The sequence below is a fragment of the Danio rerio genome, chromosome 17 (assembly GCF_052040795.2).
Source record: "Danio rerio strain M-AB ecotype USA chromosome 17, GRCz13ab, whole genome shotgun sequence".
Taxonomy (NCBI): Eukaryota; Metazoa; Chordata; class Actinopteri; order Cypriniformes; family Danionidae; genus Danio; species Danio rerio.
The window spans coordinates 15057362-15078737 of NC_141037.1; the positions used below are offsets into that span (position 1 = coordinate 15057362).

Sequence of the window (21376 nt, forward strand, 5' to 3'; positions counted from 1 at the left end):
AGCGCATGTCTGCAGAGTTTTTTTTCACCGTGTCTATCATGGATCAGCTGTGATCGTCACTGCTGTTTATTATGTATGTATGTATATATATATATATATATATATATATATATATATATATATATATATATATATATATATATATATAATTACGTACATACATACATTTTAATACAACAATTGCTGTGCTGTGAAGAAAATACAAAACTGTGTATGGAAAGCACCGTGATGCACCGAGATGTCGAATTGAACTGAATCGATAAAAACCACCTCATGTGGAACTCTGAGCGCCAAGTTTCAGCTCGGGGCAAGAGTCGTTTTGCGCTACGCTATTTAAATAGCAAATGTATTTGCACTCTTATATGCACCCATAGGCGTTCTGATCTAAAAAAAAGCAGGCGCATTTTGGTTGGTTGCTGGCACGTTGCTATTTTGAGAAACTGTTCTTTAGACCAAAACAAAGCCGAACTAAATTCCAGCGCAGAGCTAGTTAGTTGTGCGCCTCGCTTACACACTGCTTAATACACACAAGATGTAGAGCAATAACCAAATAACTTTACATATGAAAAAGTTAAAAAATATTTTAGGATATATAGGATATAATAAGAATATATATATATCAGATATAAATATAAAGGATTAAAATATTACAAAACATATTATTTTCTAGCCTAAATAAATATGAAAATCACTGCCTTCATGCCTTCATCTCGGGAGGCTTTTTCAGTTAATTCAATTTGAATTGTGCTACAAAAAGCTTCTCGTGCTGCTTAATAATATTAAGTAAGGTAGTAGTTGGGTGTAGGTATTAGTTATGATTAGTAGTGTAGAATCATCCTGTATATGTTCTTTATAATAATACTAATTGGCAGCCAATATCTTAATAATAGGCAGGTAATATGATACTAGTTAAAAGAGAAAATAAGGATTTTAATATTAATAAGGCCACCCAGCAGTATTGACAGGGTCATTCTTTTTTGAACAATTGGGCTGTTTTGAAAACACAGTTGTGGGTAGCATTTATTTATTTGATCTTTGGCCTACTTTCATAATGTTCTTCATAGAATTCTTTCTTGTGAAGAATACAGTCTGACGGCACGACATTAAATGAGCAGAACAATAGTTATACGGATCTAATTTGGTGTTTTTTTTTCTTTTTTTTTTTACTAATTTTAACATGTATCTTGCAAAATATTGTCATAAAAAATTGTTTCAGCTCGGGGCAAGAGTCGTTTTGCGCTACGCTATTTAAATAGCAAATGTATTTGCACTCTTATATGCACCCATAGGCGTTCTGATCTAAAAAAAAGCAGGCGCATTTTGGTTGGTTGCTGGCACGTTGCTATTTTGAGAAACTGTTCTTTAGACCAAAACAAAGCCGAACTAAATTCCAGCGCAGAGCTAGTTAGTTGTGCGCCTCGCTTACACACTGCTTAATACACACAAGATGTAGAGCAATAACCAAATAACTTTACATATGAAAAAGTTAAAAAATATTTTAGGATATATAGGATATAATAAGAATATATATATATCAGATATAAATATAAAGGATTAAAATATTACAAAACATATTATTTTCTAGCCTACATAAATATGAAAATCACTGCCTTCATGCCTTCATCTCGGGAGGCTTTTTCAGTTAATTCAATTTGCTTTTGAATAATGTTAATAATATTAGCAGTATTATTTATTATATCCATATTTATATTTGTTTTATTAAAAAACAAGCTTAGATTTTCCCACCTGTCAGGTTTTAGACCATATGGGGCACAGCATGTGTATTAGGATTCTAATCATTTTTGACCACACTTCGTTATTGTTGTTCATTTATTCGTTGGCTGGAAATTAGAACTGAATTTAGAAATAGTTTTGAAACAAACATTTACGCTTAACAAACAAAATTAATTATTTATAGGCTAACTGATGTCTGTGCGTACAACGTCTCCCCATCCACGAGAGCGAAAGTGAAACTAGATAATTTATCTCTCATTCTCGCGCTGCAGATGCTCTGTTTAACTGTTTTCTTGCTATAGTGAAGTGCTCAGTTTTCCCACTTACACTTACTTTACGTCATGTAAGTAGCAAATGTGCCATGGCGCGACGCAAATGGCTCTTAAAGGGAATGGGAGATGAGACTCTAATTGGTTTATCCTCAAAACAAACCTATAACTCATTAAGAAAATAAACTCAACCCTTTTAGACCATGCGCTATGCCGCAAATCGAATTTTTCCGTCCTTACATTAGCAAAAATGGATTCTGACACGCCCTGAATGCGTTTGCGCCCTGCGCTTTGCGCTCTGCGCATGGATCGTCAAAATAGAGCCCTCGATCTGAATCTCATTTCGGAGTCTGCTTCTGTCCATCAAAGTTCGCATTTTGGTCACAGACGCTTACTCTGAGAGCCTTCATGACTGAATGAATGAAATATACAGTTTTCCACCAAACCAAGCCAGGGTGCCGGAATATAATTGGCTAAACTTGCATTGGGTTGGTAAAAGGGACCAAAACAAAGACAGTTCCGACATGGAAAGCACAATTTCAAAGCAAAATATCGGACTTCAGCATTGTTCTTCAGATAAACAAGAATGTTTTCATAGCATGTTTCTTAAATATTTGCAAACATATTATGGTAAAAGACTTACAGCACCTTTAATATAATGTATTCTAATAAAACCCAAAAATTAAGATTTGAACTTCTGTCAAACACACATTTGTTTTGGTCTTTACAGCTCATCCTTACACTTTATCAAAGCCAGATCAAGAGCTTCTCTTGTGTAATTTCAACAAGGAATTAAATGTCTGTAAAGCAGCGTTATTGCAGTGATTAAAAAGCGTGGATGAAGAATGGTAACTTTCCCAGGAAATTAGTTGTCTTGTGTTCACAGAGGTGCCATCTGTTTGGGAAACAGAAAGTGAGGTAAACTAATGAAAGTGGAGAGCAGTGAGCTGGAGACTCTGAGCTGCCATGTGCTACAGTTTCTTTTCTTTTTTTTCTTTTTTGGGGGAAGCGAAATGTTCCTGTGTAGCACATGAGTATCACAGCTTGAATCCATCTCACGCTGCATAAGCACAACAATGCTCCGCCAAAACATCACTTCCAAATACATGCCAGCGCCTCGTGGTTGGAGATAATTTTAGGAAAGAGTCACACACAGGGGCTCATGGGTAAAAAAAAAAGAAAAGTGAAGTGTTTAATGCTGTTCATGGACTTTATTGGTGAGCTCATGAAATGCAAGAGACTCTTCATTTTTGTAAAATATAAAGAGTTTACTAGAAAGATGGCTTTATCTTTGTTTTGTTAAATAAAATACTGTATGTCATCCCTAAAACATACAACCTCATATTAACATGTAAAATAGTTGTGATGTGTAAAATTCCGTCATATGTTTTAGGGTAAATTAATGCTATTTACAAACTATTAACTATGAATTGTGCTACAAAAAGCTTCTCGTGCTGCTTAATAATAGTAAGTAAGGTAGTAGTTGGGTGTAGGTATTAGTTATGATTAGTAGTGTAGAATCATCCTGTATATGTTCTTTATAATAATACTAATTGGCAGCCAATATCTTAATAATAGGCAGGTAATATGATACTAGTTAAAAGAGAAAATAAGGATTTTAATATTAATAAGGCCACCCAGCAGTATTGACAGGGTCATTCTTTTTTGAACAATTGGGCTGTTTTGAAAACACAGTTGTGGGTAGCATTTATTTATTTGATCTTTGGCCTACTTTCATAATGTTCTTCATAGAATTCTTTCTTGTGAAGAATACAGTCTGACGGCACGACATTAAATGAGCAGAACGATAGTTATGCGGATCTAATTTGGTTTTTTTTTTTTAATTTTTTTTTTTTACTAATTTTAACATGTATCCTGCAAAATATTGTCATATAAAATTGTAAAAAAAAAAAAGGTGAATATTGGCCTTTGCGGAAATCATGCAATTGATGCTGGACAAGGAAAACAAACAAACAATTAAGCTACTTTTTTTTTTTTTTTTTTTTTTGGACAAATGTTGTGTTGTTATTGTGCTGGAATTTTTTCTTTTACCTGGCATCCCTGCTGCCTGGAAGCTTCTGGTGAGGTGTCATGCCATACCATGATTAAAATCTTAAAACATTCTACAGTGTCTGATCGAGGTTCAATATAATGTGTTTTCCACATCGGGCATTAATCACTGAATTTAATCATGGAATGCCAGGCGACTTAAATTGTGTTTTACAATATTCACTACTTGTTTTCAGTGGTTAGCTGTTGTTTCTTACAGTGCTTGCATTTAAACATCGTTTCAACTGAGTGAGTACTTGTGTCTATTGATCTGCATTATGTATTAACTGTATTCTGATTATTTTTACACCATACTTGTTGTTCTACACTGTTCATTTACATTTTTTCTCCAAAAATTCAATGTTTTTTTCATGATTTTCGAGTCCATTTTCATGACCAGGGGCCTCATGTATCAACGCTGCGTACGCACAAAAACTTTGCGTACGCCAGGTTTCACGCTCAGAGTCGCTAATGTTTGGATTTACTAACGATGAACTGAACGTGGGAATGTGCGCAGCTTCACGGCAGCTTTCTGGCTGGCGTACGCACATTTTTTGTGCGTGTCTGTTTTATTTCCATTGGCGACTCCTAGAGGCAGTTGTGTTAAATTCCTCTCTACAAAGTGTCTGAGCCTTGCAATGGCAGCTGTATGAGACGGGTTCATCTAGTAGGTATGTAAGGTTTCCATACCATACAGTTGACCAGCTTAACATTAAAGCACAATTTGCAGCAGTCGCCTGTTTTCCCAATGTAATCTGAGCTACCTACTGCACGCACATTGCTATAAAGACACTATCTGAAGATGAATTTGCATGCGTAAATCAAAAACATTTCCATTCAATAAATGTGCAAATAAAATATGATGCACAAGCTTATTGATGATTCCTACTTGTCTTTCTCGTGATAAATAGTGGGCAAAATCTGATATGTAGCGGGGAAAAAAAGAAGAAGGAGTTCATCAGACGCTGGATTCGAGCCGAGTTTATGCTCGAACGTGTCAATACATGATCACATGCGTCTTACGAGGTGCGCCACTGAGACTGCTGAGGGTGCTGCAACATTTTACAAATATAAACCACACTATTTCTTTTTTAAATGCTCTCAGTGCGATGTTCAGACCCAACTGTGTTAACCGCATCAGCTAAACTCTCCCACTCTATTTTTTTTCTTTTGTTATTAATTCCGGAGAACAAACCTGCAAATAACACCGCTTTTCTCCGGTCTACCTCCGAAAGCAGCGCCTCCAATTCACATTCTGTTCAAAGTTTCTCTTTTTGCTTGATTTTGCCATTGCTTTTTCGTTGGGTTTTGCCATTAGCATAGTCATTAGCATATTCATACGGGGGAGGAGGCAGGGAGGGGTTTTGTGCTCGTGCATGTTGCGCTCAGTTTCACGTTCATTCGGATGTACAAAAGAATATGCGTGAGATTCGGAGTACGCAGTGTTTTATACATCTGAATTTTTTTATGTGTACGCACATTTACAGCTTTGTGCGTACGCAATGTTTTAGTAAGATTTCCACGTAAGTCTTCGTACATGATGCCCCTGGTGTTTCATGTAATGTCTACATGCACTTGGTAAATCATAGGAAAAGCAATTATTATATCATATAGCATATTATAAAACATGCAACAATCACTTTAGTTTTAATTTACTTTTATATCTATTTAAAATAGATGATGCTTACACAGCACTATCACGTGAGAGTGTGTTATTGGCCAAGAAAAGAAATAAAAACAACTAACCTCCATTCCAGTATAAAGATATTTGTCAATCCAATTTTAGATGATGCTAATAGTTTGTTAAACTACTAATAGTAGGTAAAACAACTTCTGTTGTAAAGCTGCGATCACACGGCACATTTCGCTCCATATATTTTTATTCATAGGCATGCGAATGCAGCAGACCAGAAATGCAAGCACGTGCAACAAGTTTCTCTTTACACTGCATTCGAAAGTTTAAGCATGCCGAATTCTTACCCGCTAAATTGCATTATGTGTTTGGATAAGACCTGTCATTCATCCGTTCATTTTCTTTTCGGCTTAGTCACTTTATTAATCTGGGGTTGAATGAACCGCCTGTGTTAGAGCAATAGAAAATAAGTTAAAATATGGAGTAATCGCTCACTTTTATTTATGTCTAATCACATTGTTTAACCGTGCCCCTTTTCTCAGCACTGTGCGACAGAATTTTGCAGGCAAAAGCTCTAGTGTGACCTCAGCTTAAGTGTGACTAAATGTAAATGTAATTTCCATGACCTTTCCAAAACTTTGTGGGTTTTTCTGTTTTTCCAAAACTTTTCCAGGCCTTTAAAATGCCTTGTCAAAACTCCATGACTTTTCCAGGTTTTCCATGACCGTATGAACTCTGGTTCTAGGAATCCTTATGAAAATGAAAGATAAAGAAATGGCAAACTTTCACAGGATGTTTTTCGGCAGCTTTGAAAACATACGGCCCAACGATACATAAACAACTGATTGTATTAAAAATATAAATATTATATCAAAAGTATCCAGAGCGAGATATTGATGAATAGTTAAACATCCTTGCACCTTGAAAAATCAATCAATCAATCAATCAATCAATCAATCAATCAATCAATCAATCAATCAATCAATCAATCAATCAATCAGTCAATCAATCAATCAATCAATCAATCAATCAACCCACCAACCAACCAACCAATCAATGTCTTTGTTATATTTAATCAATATCTGGGCTGCAGACTTTCACATGCAAGCTGAGATACGCAGTCTCAGACATTTGGTCTGAACAGAGCTATTGACATCACTGTGAGGGGTAGGGTTTTGGCCGGGGTTAGGTGTATGCACTAAAAGCATGTGTGCAGGCTTAGCTTGCATGTAACCTCTGTCTTCAGCCAGATCCTTCTCATTATTTGTGCATAACTTGTTTATTAGTGAACTTTAAGTAACATTAAAATGACCCCATTAAATATAAAAACATCATGAAAAAGGATATTGATGGAATCACAGTTCAGTGGTTCAATTAAACCATCCAGTCCACATTTCTGCATGACGGCAGTGTTTGCACAGCTGGAGCTTGAACTGTGGATGCTATCGATTGCCATACTAAATTTGCACTAATAATATCTGTTATGCTCACAGCTGATAGATCAGTCGTGATGGCAAACATTGACTTTCTTTTAGACTGTAAGCTGAAGGCAGGAGAGATGTGCTCAGTTTTTCTGATGTGCTTTTTCAATTCAAAGTTTCAACTTCAGCTTTCTTGAAATAAGCAAATCGCATGCATATGCAACTCGATCTATTTAGCCATGTAGACGGGGTTGAGATGATCTCCTGAAGTTCAAACTGAGCATCATGTTTAAGAAGAAATGATTAAAGTGACTCTGAATGTAAGATGGTAGTTGTTGATGGGATTTCACCCACAACCCTAAGTGGTAGTTCTGGGGGTGAGAATGTCTTTTTGATGCAGTGAAAAACTGAGAATCATCATAAACATTTATTTATTTTTAATCGCAAACCATGTGTTTCTTACCAAATGCAAGGTATAGGCCATGAAAGTCTCATTTATAAAAACTGGCAGAAATGTGTGTATGCCTCTTCAGAGCAAATGTAGTCATCTATAAAAAACAAACTTGATGGGAGAATTTGTGCAGTTTTAAGTAAACATGTTTAACTCAAATATTGACTTAATTGATCCACTCTAAATCATCATATGGGACATAATCATGAGTCAAAATTTTTAAATACATTTTAATTTACTCTGGTAAACATTCACTTTTAGGAATGTTTTAATGCAATTTGCTTTAAAAAAAAGGCCGAGATGCTGTTTAAGCTAATGCGTTTTAGTTTTAAAATGTAATGTAAATGTAATGTGTATTTATATAGCGCATTTATTGTGTATGGCCATACACCCAAAGCGCTTCACAATCATGGGGGGGGGGGGGGGTCTCTCCACACCGCCACCAGTGTGCAGCATCCACTTGGATGATGCGACAGCTGCCACAAGACAACGGCGCCAGTGCGCTTACCACACACCAGCTATTGGTGGAGTGGAGAGACAGTGATAGAGCCAATTCGGTGGATGGGGATGATTGGGAGGCCATGATCGTAAGGGCCGATTGAGGGACTTTGTCAAGGACCCCGGGGTTACACCCCTGCTCTTTTACGAGAAGTGCCATGGGATTTTTAATGACCACTGAGAGTCAGGACCTCGGTTTAACGTCTCATTTGAAAGATGGCACCCACTGACAGTGTAGTGTCCCCTTCAATTTTACTGGGGCATTAGGACTCACGCAGACCACAGGTTGAGCGCCCTCTGCTGGCCTCACTACCACCACTTCCAACAGCAACCTAGTGTTCCCTACTGACCAGGCTCAGCCCTGCTTAGCTTCAGTGAGTAACCGGTGTTGGGCTACAGGGTGACATGGCTGTGGCCAAAAATGGTGTTTAAGAACGAACACGATCCACGTCCACACTGGCATTTCATCTAGAATTTTTAAAAAGATCCCTATTCACGATATTGACTTAATTCTTCAAAGATAACTCTGTTTTTTTTGCAATTGTTTTAGAACTTCTAATTCAGTAGCCTTTGGGAGGAATGACTAGGAACAATTAACTTCTCACTCTACAAACAAGTGTGTTCATATCTATACAAAGTAGAATAATACTACAAGAAAATATCAGTTTGCAACTTCAAACAGTGCAACAAGCAATTTTTAAGGTCTAAAAATGAATGGAAGTAAATGAGACGAGGTCTCATGCCAAAATTATTCAAATTGCAAGATAAATACTCCTGAACATGTGACCAAACTACATCAATTTACCAAAACGCACTCTCGGCATGTGTATTCAAGTATAAACAGGATGTATTTGCTCCCCTTTGAATTTAGTTTACAATGCTGACCAGTTGAACAATGAATAAGCGATTGATCAATGAGTGAATGTGTGAATAACATTGTTAGCAATGTTTCCATGTCTGTGTCCATGTTGTTATTGTCTTCTGATAGCATATTGGTCATGTGATATGGGATTGAGGAATAAGGGGAGGATACACAATTACCTAAAAGAACCAATCAGGGAGAAAATGTCATCAGTCATGCCTCTGATGTCCTCCATATGTAAATGCCCTCTTGCCACATTTTCAAGTCTTAATTTTTGTTGGGTGAAAACCCTGGGATAGCGTGGACAGAAGGCACAAATGTAGCTAAAATTATGTTTTAAAGCTAGAACTGTAATCGTGGTCTGAGATGTAGACATTGGGGGTCTGCAATGTGGTTTTGGTCACATGGTAATGGAAGGGTTGTTTTTTTAGGCCTTGCTATTTCCCTCTCTCTCTTTATCAGTTAACTTTCTAAATTATCATATAATTTTTACAGTGTAGCTTTAAAGTCATGACAACAAATGTTTTATTGTTACTTTAACTTAATCAGGATTTAACAATTTTTTTAGCTGTACAAAGTTTAAACTAATATTTTATCGTCAGTTGGAATAATTTAGGTTGCAAGAAAAGTTCATTTTATTCAACTAACAAAAAAATTAAGACAAGAAAGATTCCTCTTTTTTACAGTGTGGGCAGAAATATTTGTTTTATCATTTGTTTTATCATTCAGTTCATTAATTTTGTAATCAATTCAAGTGTAGCCGTAAGAAAATACTTTTAAGCCATTTCACTCTCAAATATCCTGTGGATTACTTTTGATTTAGCATTAACATTAAATGTTGCAATACTACAGTATATACAGTATAATACTACATAATAGTAATGTTTACATACAACATACAGATGTGGCTATTAAGAGTGCACATTTGTTTTCTTGCAGAATCTTGCAATTCATCCTGCGGAATGCAGTTGATTCCCACAGTGAAGTGGAATCTTATATAGAAGAGGGATCTCATATAGAGTTGGAGACCCCGGGGCTGTGGTATTAGCCAGGTAAGGACATTGAAAAATCTATTTACTTTAGCCTACACATGAGGTGAATGCAAAAACACAGCTATGAATTTATTGTGCCTATATGAATTGTGCATATCTGTAGATTGCTATTCTAACTGGGTTTATTTCTGTCACTGGTATATGTGGCAGAAGGTGGCGAGACCATAATTGTGCAGATTTCTTTGCTAGGGGTGTCACGATTTCGATTTTTAATCGAAATCGATCGAAATGTATGCTCAATTTCGATTATCAAATCAAAAAATAGAATCGTCGATGCTGCCACGCCCCCATGTCACGTCAGCTTGGCTTGCCAAGCGGGAAAAAAACAGGCTTGTTAGTTGAAGTGCTTGTTAAACTGCAGAAGCAGGAGACCCGTTGACAGAACTTAAACCCTCTCCTCTTTCAATGAAGTCGCCGATGTGTAAGCATTTTGGATTTCCAGTGAGTTATGTTGACAACGTTCGTGTTGTCGACAAAAAAACCCCACAGTTTTGCAAGCTCTGCTATGTACGTATTACGTACGGTTCGTCCGATAGACACCGGCATCGCGATCCTCCGCCCGCCCCCGTTGCAAATCCGCTCACGAAAAGTACACACTCAGGCCCTGTTTACACTGTCTTTGTTTTTAAATGGCATTTTAGAATGACAACGATTTGACATCCACAGTGGCGTTTAGCATTTCTGAGCAGCCCTCCTTCCTCTCTACCTCTGAAAATGCACATCACGTGACCACACAGACACAGACGCACACACAGCCATGCGCTCGAGACAGCAGGTCCAGGCAGTCAGAGGACTGCTTCAATCTTTCACTCACTTGTACTTAGTCATTTTAGCAAACACCTCAGATACTGTTGGTTGTGCGTTTTTTTTACCGTCGCTATTATAACGACACAGATCACTGCCTATTCACGAGTCCCGCAGAAAATTGACAGGTGTTAATTTTGTGTGTATCTAGCCTTTATTCATTTACTGTATGATTTGTTTATGGGTAAAACAAAGACCATGCAGGTCAGGTAGTTTAAACAGTAGGCTATAAATAATTAATTGGTCATTAATTAATAAATTATTCATAATCGAAAATCGAATCGAATCGTGACTTTAGAATCGAAAATGTAATCGAATCGAGGATTTGGAGGATCTTGACACCCTTATTCTTTACTGCCTGAACCACAATAGAAAACACAGCCTTAAAGCAGAGGTCAGAAGAGAATTGTCAGATTGGTTCAGCTGATAGAAAGATAACAGTAGCTCAAATAACCAGCTTTACAACTGAGGTTTGAAGAAGAGCATCTCTAAACACAGCACATCTATCCTTGAAGGACACGAGACTTTGGTGACAGCAAACTGAGGCTACAATTCATATAAACTTTAGTCAGAAATTATAAAAAAAAAAAAATTGCCAAAGTTTGTCTGGTCTGATGAGACTTGATTAGATGCAACATTTTGATACGTAGTCAGCTTTGACATGATGCATGGATTTGTCCTTTCTTGTACTGTATCAGTGGTACAGGTTTGTGTAGGAAAAGGGTGTCAAACTGCCAACCTGCGGGCCATTTACACCTCCTCCCTCTGACCCCTAACTGATGTCAAAAGTGTAATGAGATCTGTATGGGTCTGTGTTTTCATGATGTTTTTATATTTAATGGGGTCATTTTATTGTTACTTAAAGTTCACTAATAAAAGATTTTGCACAAATAATGAGAAGGGTCTAGCTGAATACAGGGTTCACATGCAAGCTAAGCCTGCATGCATGCTTTTAGTGCATACAACTAACCCCGCCCCTAACCCTACCCCTCAAAGTGATGTCACTAGCTCTATTTAGACCAAATGTCTGAGACTGCGTATCTCAGCTTGCATGTGAAAGTCTGCAGCTGGATACTATTGCAAATGAAAGTAAAATATTCAGTAAAATATTTGCAGGTATTGACTAAATATAACAAAGACATTGACTGATTGAATGATTGATTGATTGATTGATTGATCGATTGATTTATTTTTTCAAGGTGCAAGGATGTATAACTATTCATTAATATCTCGCTCTGCATACTTTTGATACCATATTTATATTTTTAATACAATCAATTTTATGTAACATTTTAGTGTAAGTATCTATGGGCTGTATGCACAGTTTTTTAAGGCTATTTACACCTCCTCGCTCTGACCCGTAACTGATGTAAAAAATATAACACATTTATGTAATATATATATTATTTATCTCATCCGAAAGACACCGCTCACTTAAGCATTATAGTGTCCCCGTCACTATACAGGGGCATTAGGACCCACACAGACGGCAGGTTGGGCGCCCTCTGCTGGCCTCACTAACACCACTTCCAACAGCAACCTAGCTTTCCCATGTGGTCTCCCATCCAGGTACTGACCGGCGCAGCCCTGTTTAGCTTCAGATGGTGACCATTTGAGAGTTGCAGAGAGCTAGCTGCAAGCTAGGAAAAAAGCATAAAAATCTTTATTTTCCTCCTATTATTAACAACTGTGTGCTCGATCCACGCGATTGGTTCGGGCTGGGGCGTGTCCAGCCAAGCTCCTCTGTCCAGTTGATCTCACATAATTTGTGACAAACCGGAAGTTGTATCGAAACCATAGAGTGAAACAGATGGCACAATGGGAAAATGTAAGTTTGCGTACTCCTTATTGGAGAAAGATAAGTTTAAACAGTGGCTGAAGCCTGTCGCTGAAAACAATTTAACTAATAACAAAAAAACTAATTTATTCTTGCGAGCTTTGTTTCTTCTGAGCTTATCTGAGTTCTGTTGCATATTTGTGCTCCATTGATTTATTTAACTACAACTGATTATTAACAACTGTTTGTTAGGTTAAAGGTTTAATACTGATTAGAACTTAAAGTGGCGATTTGGTCTAAAAATATTCTAAGAAGGTCTTTAAAAAGTGTTAAAAAGGTATTGAAAATACCTTTACGATTCCTGCATATACCGATTACTTATGTTGTTGTGCTGTTGCATAGCCACTTGTGGTTTTTATCTTACACTTAGGCCCAATTTTACCCTTTAGCCTTGTTCCAATTCTCTTTAGCTTGAAGGCGTAGGTCTAAGGAGAAGGGCTAGACAGCCCTTGAAACAGAGATTTTTTTAGGACCACACTCAAAACCAAGGGGTAAAAACATTTTCCAGAATACACCATCTATAATGGCAGCATGGCTGCACACGGAAGTCAGGAGATGCACAAATTAGTATTTTTTTGTCATTATTACAAATTTTTAAAACAAACAATGACATGTTTTAATGCACTCATAAGTGTTTGTGTTTTACTGTCATGCATTTTAAAAATGCCGCTAAAATAAAAACAGATCAATTTCGCTGTCTATAATCAATAATAATAACTTTTGTATATAAATACTTTTGAATATAAATACCGAACTGGAACAACTACAGCAGTCGCTATCATCGATCTCATAAGAAGCAAGAGATCGCGATGATGTATGCAGGTGTTGTAGTGCTGTGCCATTTACTTAGGGTTACATTTTGAAGCCCTTTCCCTTTATACTTTGTTTCAAGGGCCAAGGAGAAATGGTAGGGGTACAAAAATAAAATTGGGATTGGGCCTTTCAGTACTACTGTGCATATGTATGATTTAGTTTTACTTTCAGTTTCTCAATGTATTTAATCAACCAACACACGTGCAGTTTCTTTCTGTGACTAATTTAAACATTGAAAATATGTGTAGTTGTACTAAAACTTTTGTAAAAATATTCAATTTTTATCAGTCATTCAATTATTATCAGTTTTATACCACCTGCATTTTGACTTTTTTTGGGCTTTCGTGCTATACTTATGCTAATTATATACAAATTGTCTCATTTAATACATTTTTCTCATATGTGTATTAAGATTTATATTAAAAAACATGTGTACAATTGTACAATTTTGATGTCGAGTTGGATGAAATGAACATACTGAAGTAAATGTGAATATATCCATACTTTTTCCCTCTTTGTTGTAGTTTTACAAAAGAAAAAACAAAGCTGTTGAGAAGAACAATTGCCAGTAAAGTCACTTAAGTTACCCAAACTGCTTTCTGTTGTTTACATGCGTCTGTTAAACTTTTGGTAAAGAAATAATTGATTGCAGAATAATAATAAATATGCCTATTATTTGTAGTACAATAATAACAATTTATAGCAATTTAAACTATCGCTTTAATACGTACAACAAGAGATAAAAAAAAGATAGTGTTCACTGCATATGCTCTGTGGAAGAACGGCTGAGTTTGTATCTAATGCACAGCCAAACATACATTTCACCAGCTGTGTGACATGGTTGAACATGCTGATGTGCATTATTACTGGTGACAGTTAATGCTTGAAATATAAATGTAATTTCTGTTGTTCTGAGATGCATTAATTATTATTATTATTCAAATATTTAATTGATTGTCAAAAGTATTCAATTTTCACTAAACACACAAATTGAACAACATATTAACACGTTACACAGCAACAAATATACTTACACCCCATAGAAAAATAGGAAAAAAAAACGTTCACTTTCAAACTTTCCCTCAGGATATAGTAACCCCTGAGCATTCAATATAGGATAGAAGAGGGTGCCAAACCTCATAATTTTAATTTTAATTTTTTTAATTTTATTTTTTTTGTAGAGCCTCGGATGGTGTATTTAAGGTGCTTGAGTTTAAGACGCAATAATACTTCTAATATTCAGTGTTTGTAGGATGGTGAGTTCTTGTCATTTAATGTTAAAGCTGCCTTTTTGGGCCAATTTGAGCTTGAGACATCTAATGTAGGGTACATTTCTTGACACACTTTGGCATATTAGTACTAATTGTGCATTGTTTAAACACCTCAGCTGACCTGGGTATTGCTGCTGACTACGTTCTTCTCTTTAGGACCACAGTGTACCCATAAAAACATCAAATACCTAATGAATGTGCTACAGCATATCTTAATGTTAGCACTCTGTCTGGATTGAGTGTATAATTACATCTGAAGTCCATAAAATAATATAATGAGAGAACAAAATGAAAGGTTGCGTCTGGAGAATGTTAACCATCATCCTCATGTCCAATGTAAAGAGAAAAGCTGTTCGTTCAGGCTGAGAGTGAATTCATCGGAATACGTGAGCACTGGGCGGAACATAATTAGATTATGTCTTGCTTATATCGCTATAATTAGTCCCATGGTGGTTATGAATGGAAGAGAGCAGCTATGCTTTTTCTAATCATCTTTATTGTCAGTAAGTCAGGTTAAAGGCTGTTCCTGTTTCTTTAAACATTTACTGTTGAAGTGTGATTTTTGTTTTTTATTATTTTGTTTTTTTCAAATATTGTGCAAGTGATGTAGAGCATCATGTTCTACATCATGATGTAGAACAGTATTTCCTTTAATATTTATTTCCTTTTGAAGGAAGTCTTTCAGTTTAGTTTGGCTAGAAAAAACAACAGTAATGTAAAGCAATTTTAAGGTCAATATTATAAGCCTCCTTAAGAAATATTTTTTATGATATTTGTGATTATAAATTAGTTATTAAAGCTATTATATACAATGCACTCTTCATAAATGAGTACATCCTCTTTTGAATTTTTTATTTTTTTTCATTTCCCAGTGAGTATAGTCAATAATTTTGGTGAATTTGCACAGTTATATTGATTAAAATAGTTTGGACAAAGAAAATCTTTAGGAATAGGAAGATAATACATTTAAATTTGAATTAGGTTTTGCAAAAAAAAATAAAAATAAATAAAAATTACAAATTGCAAAATGTATATGTATTTATTTTTTTTAGAATTCATATCTTTATTTTTCCTGTTTATTTCAATTTTAATTAATGCTTCCCCCAACATATTCATTTTAATGTGCACTAATTGTTGGACTTTGATCCTATTATTAATATTATTTCATTTAATACTAATTATTAAAAATATGAATATATATTTTTTTCTTTTTTTAATCGATTAGTTCCAGTTTTGAATTTGGTTCTGATCAATCTAATGTATATGCACAAATATATTATTGTATATTCTATATGCATTATATAGCATGCTATAGAAAATAGAAATTAAAAAAAGTTAAAGAGTAGTGCTCTTTATGTAAATGAGCAATATCATACCAGTAGCAGTGCGATCTGGCTCTATATCTGCGTTGGTGGGAGCATTCACAGATAGATATAATTTTCAAGACACTTCCATATAGCTTAAAGTGACATTTAAAGGCTTATCTAGGTTGATTAGGTTAACTAGGCAGGTTAGGGTGATTAGGCAAGTCATTGTATAACGATGGTTTGTTCTGTAGACTACTGAAAAATAATTAGCTTAAGAGGGCTAATAATTTTGTTCTTTTAAATGGTGTTTAAAAAAATTAATAACTGCTTTTGTTCTAGTCAAAATAAAACAAAAAAGACTTTCTCCAGAAGAAAAAATATTATCAGACATACTGTTAAAATTGAAAGTTCCTTGCTCTGTTAATCATAATTTGGGAAATATTTAAAAAAGAAAAAAAAATCAAAGGGGGGCTAATAATTCTGACTTCAACTGTATATATTGTGCAGCCCTAATACATACATATGTACGTACGTACATGCATACATACATGCATACATACATACATACATACATACATACATGTACACAACAGAACCACAGAAAAATGTGACAAGAAATTAACACCAAACATACTATGTGCAAACACATTTTGAGGTGGAGAAAGGTTTTTCAGCACTGGATAATGCATCAATCCTGGCCGGGCTGAAAATGAGCGCAGGTATCAGAGTATCTAGCAGTCTCCACTCTAATGTGTTTTTCATCACCTCCATCAAAGCGAGGTCCCCATCAAAGACTCATGAAATTCAGATACGCCAGCCTTCACGTCTTAGCCACATTATTCCTCGTAAAGCCTCAGTTGATTTTCACAGAAAGACTACTCCTCGACTCTTTGACACATTCACATCCGCGCCACGTTTCTATTGTTAATCTGCTTGGCAAATGTCAGCAGCTGTCAATCTCGGTAAATTTAGTTCAGAAATAAATATGATTATTTATTAATGTGTCGATTCGCACTACAAACATTTTTAATATGGTAAACTACACTCCAGCCAAGCACAACGATACCATGTGGATTTAAGTTTGCAGTTTAAAAAACCTTAAAGTACAAAAGTAAATTCTTAATACAAACTACAATAGTATCTTGATTATATTAAAAAAACACTGCTGCAAATTTATTATGAATAAAGTAAATTCCAGGAGCCATAGGCAATGTAAATTTGATAACAGGTTGATTTTGCTTCTATTAATGTTTTATGATTGTACTAAGGCTAATTAATTTTACCATGCGCACTATGTGACGAATGCGATGCAGATAAGTATGCTTTGTGATGCTTTTCTGACACGGTGTATGGAAACACCGCCTCTGCGGCTGACATCAAATCATTTGAGCTGCCATAAAATAACTTTGTTCCCATTGTTGCTGTAGTTGGGCACCATTTCATGTTTGATGATAATGAATGTGCCTGCTTTTTAAAGCATGACAAAAGAAGCCTAAAATGTAAAGGAAGTATAAATTCTCTACTTTGCTTTATAATTAACTGTCAGAACAGGTTAGAGACAAAGCGTTGCTCTTCTTTTACTGTAGCTTCAATACGAAAGAAGAACTGACTGCATTATATTACACGTCATTTTCAGTTCAGTTTAATTTACTCTTGTTTGTAATGAGCCTATATGCCATATGCATATTACAAAGTAATATAATTTTGTCCTGACACACTGTTTAAAAGGTAGATTGGATTAGAGATTAAAGATTTTATAAACACTTCACTGTCATATAGGATTTCATGATACAAATGGCTGGCAGGGCAAAGTGTTCAATGACTTGTACTTCTACAGCATCTGTTAAGCCAGGGGTTTCCAAAATTTTCAGCTGGAGATCCCCAAAATAACAATGCCAATGACTCGCGACACCAAACAATCATTTAATTTTTATAGTCATTTATTAATTTGTATAATTTAATATTAAACTCACTTAAAGACACCTGTGGGCACAACATTTTCAAGTCTGTTCTTGATTTAATTTTGTTTTGGAGACCGCCACTCAGATCATCTTTAATGTTCAGTTGTGGCATATATATATATATATATATATATATATATATATATATATATATATATATATATATATATATATATATATATATATAATTTTTTTTTTTTTATGTATTTGAAAGGTGTCAGCTTTATTGTTAATCTAACGCAGGGGTCACCAAACTTGTTCCTGAAAGTGTCAAATTTGTTTATTGCTGTCAGTATACCTGTCAATATACCTGTCAGCATTGGGATGTAAAAATAGGGGGTTGACAGATGTGCACTTGTTGCTGTAACTATGTAGTTTTGATATTTAAAATATGCTGTATTTACCCGAGTAAAATATAGAATAGTACTTTTTATGTGTTCACAAAATATTACTTGAATCGTTTTTTAAAATAGATTTTAACACTTAAAAATGTGATAAAGATATTTCAAAATTGTATGGTAAATTTGACATATTTCATTAATTTATACACATATGTTTTAAAGCTTTATTACCCTTTCAAACTGGAAGCATAAGCATGTAGGGATGGAAAAGTCACGTGATTAGCCAAAACTTATAACAAATAACTTTTCCCAAAGGCAGATTAACATACTAGGATGTATCATTCCCACCACTTACAAAAACCATCATGTTAACACATAACATTAACAACATAGGCTCATTCTGAAAATGTAGCCCTATATACATTTCTGAAGATCGCAAATTATGTAGCCAGAAGTACGTATGGCTGCATTTCGTCTTTAAAGCGAACACTACGGGTGGTATGACACAGTTCCTTTTCACTCTGACAGCTGACTGCCACACGTAAACACGTAAACAGTGGCCCCTGGGGGATTTCCGAAAACAAAAACGTAGTTCCTAGTATTAATTTCGCGATCTCCAGAAATGTTTTTAGCAGTACGTTTTCAAAATGAGCCCTGCTTGAAAATTAAAGTAGAATTAAAAAAAAGATGTGACACTAAACTCTAATGTACATCATTGATATACAAAAAAGAAAAAAGAAAAGAAAAAAAAGTAGTAGAGACAGAAAATTGTCATGCAATCAATTCACAGTTATTTACCATATATTAAGGTAGTTTGCTGTTAATCATGTTACAAATGATCACTGTCACTTTTGTTTTAGCATTTTTAACTGTAGAAATTGCAGCCTTGTTGTTTATATTGAACTATTTTGGCTGTTGTTACCACCAATTATGACCTATTGCTTTTTATTTAATCTAATATTTATCAAAATAGGCAAATTTGAAAGCAGGAATTAAACATTCTGAACCATTTTCTTAAATTGCACTATTTGTAACTCACTGAGGCCTCCTGCTGGTGTGGAGACTTTATTAAATGCCCAGTCTGTTTACTGGTGTAATAGTGTCATGCTGAACAGCCATTAAACTAATGTAGTCAGGTTTACAGGGTGTTTTAAATAGCACATGTGAGAAAGCATCTTAGCCTTAAGACGTTATTATCACAGTGCTTTTGTTGAGCTGGAATATCATCCGTCCCGAGTCTTGTTAGCAGGTTTATTCTTGTGAAACGACACACAGCAGTCACGCCGTCTCTGCCAGTGGGAAGCAGCTCCAGGTTCTTCTCTCCGGCACATTTTTAGGCTCCAGTTTGCTTCCTGGCCCCAAGGCAGCCCTGCAGATGTTTACCGCCAGAATAACTCTTAAGATTTAAAAAATAATAAGACAAATGATCAAATGACAGCAAAGCTCGAGCCCCCCACTGAACTTACTAGCTTTAGGTTTGAGGGATTTTCAATTATTAAAACAGTTCTTTACTTTTTTTTTTGTACTAAAGGAACAATCTGGAAGGGCATCCGCTGCATAAAACATATGCTGGATAAGTTCATTCAATTGTGGCGATTCCAGATCAATAAAAGGACTAAGATGAAAAATAAAATGAATGAATGAGGTATGATTTGTCATATCATGACAGCTGATAAGAATAGTTTGTTTCACTTTTTTGTGATTGGAATATATCTGTAATATCCTTGATTTTCAGTCAAAACTAATGAATAAAAATCTTAATCCTTCACTCAATACCATATCTACTATAGTAAATCCTGTAAATTCAGAGAAACTTACATTTTCAATAGTGTATATATATATATATATATATATATATATATATATATATATATATATATATATATATATATAAATGTATATGTGTGTGTGTGTGTGTGTGTGTGTGTGTGTGTGTGTGACAGATTTCGTGAGTGCAGTATTAAAAGTTGAGATCGCATTCAGGAGTAAAAGCATGCAAATCTCTTTGCTTGCATGGTGATTTCCTCTGTTCTTTATCAGATTTTCTTGTGCAATCTCAACTAAATGCTGCTGAAGGTTGATTTAGTGCGTTTATGTAACAAGTTACGAGCTACGTTGTGTTTGCAGGCATCACGCAGCCCTGTCAGTCAGTCAGCATGTCACCTTAAAGGTTTAAACAAATTACACACAGCACTACTACGATTACAGAAAGGTTTGCTCCATTATAATTCACTTACATTTTAATACATTTTTGTGCGATTATAACCCGCTATATAAACATTTTTTTGAATGAGAAGCTGCAATGTTGTCCTGGTGGGTATTAATTTTGGTGTGGGAATTAATTTATATGTATATTGGTCTTTACAGTCAACATAAAAATTCACAGTCTGTTTCTGTATTGTGTTGGAGGGCATCTGTATGGGTAACACACACTTCAGGTATTGTATTAGTGTAATTTAACCAGCAATACAGTTTTAATGATTTATACTATCCTCTGCCTTTCAATGTTCTCAACATACAGTACACTGGTTCAGGGAAAATATCCATAAATGCATGTATACATGCTCATATCCACCTGGAAAAAGCCCACAAGTGAGATTTCATTGATGATTGTAATGTAACAGGCTTTTGGGTGATGTATCGATAATAATTCCTGGGGGTCCATTTGATGGATGCATTCATGCTGACATATTTCATGGATTTAAATCATATCTGCACTGCAACGATCCTTTCGAAATGACTCCCGGTGGTCACATTTAATCAGCCAATTTAAAGACCAGGGTGGAGAAGTTCCAGTTCAAGTGATAAATAATTATTCCAGACGATAGTCTGATAAAATGAGTATTGCATGATGCAGTCTGAGCAGAAGCAAAGAACATTGCATGTTTTTTTTTTTTTTCCTCAAACCCAATTATAGCTGTTGTTTAGTTATGAGGCTAAAGAAAAATTAGGCCGGTTGCTTATTTACATGGAGAATAGGTTTTTCACTGTAGAGCTCTTAAAGGGGCCATATCATGTTTTTACTAACAGAAAAACCGTTCCAGAAGCTGTGCATTCTGAGAGTGGCAAAAAC

The 21376-nt window shown here is 35.3% G+C and overlaps 1 protein-coding gene across 32 annotated transcripts in view; it reads left to right on the plus strand.

The window, feature by feature from the left end:
* Positions 1–21376, plus strand: part of LOC147833032 (uncharacterized) — a 248845-nt gene that overhangs the window by 77131 nt on the left and 150338 nt on the right. For 23 of the 32 annotated variants that reach the window (XR_015513143.1, XR_015513139.1, XR_015513138.1 and 20 more), the window contains exon 3: positions 9857–9969. The exons of 8 other annotated variants lie outside the window; for them this stretch is intronic. Coding sequence is in view for 4 of the 24 variants with exons in the window: in XM_087290184.1 (XP_087146310.1) it covers positions 9857–9965 (109 nt within the window). In the remaining 20 variants the exon portion in view is untranslated. Of the gene's footprint in view, positions 1–9856; positions 9970–19834; positions 19971–21376 lie in introns of those variants that run through there. One more of the 32 variants, XM_087290186.1, reaches the window with a different exon arrangement.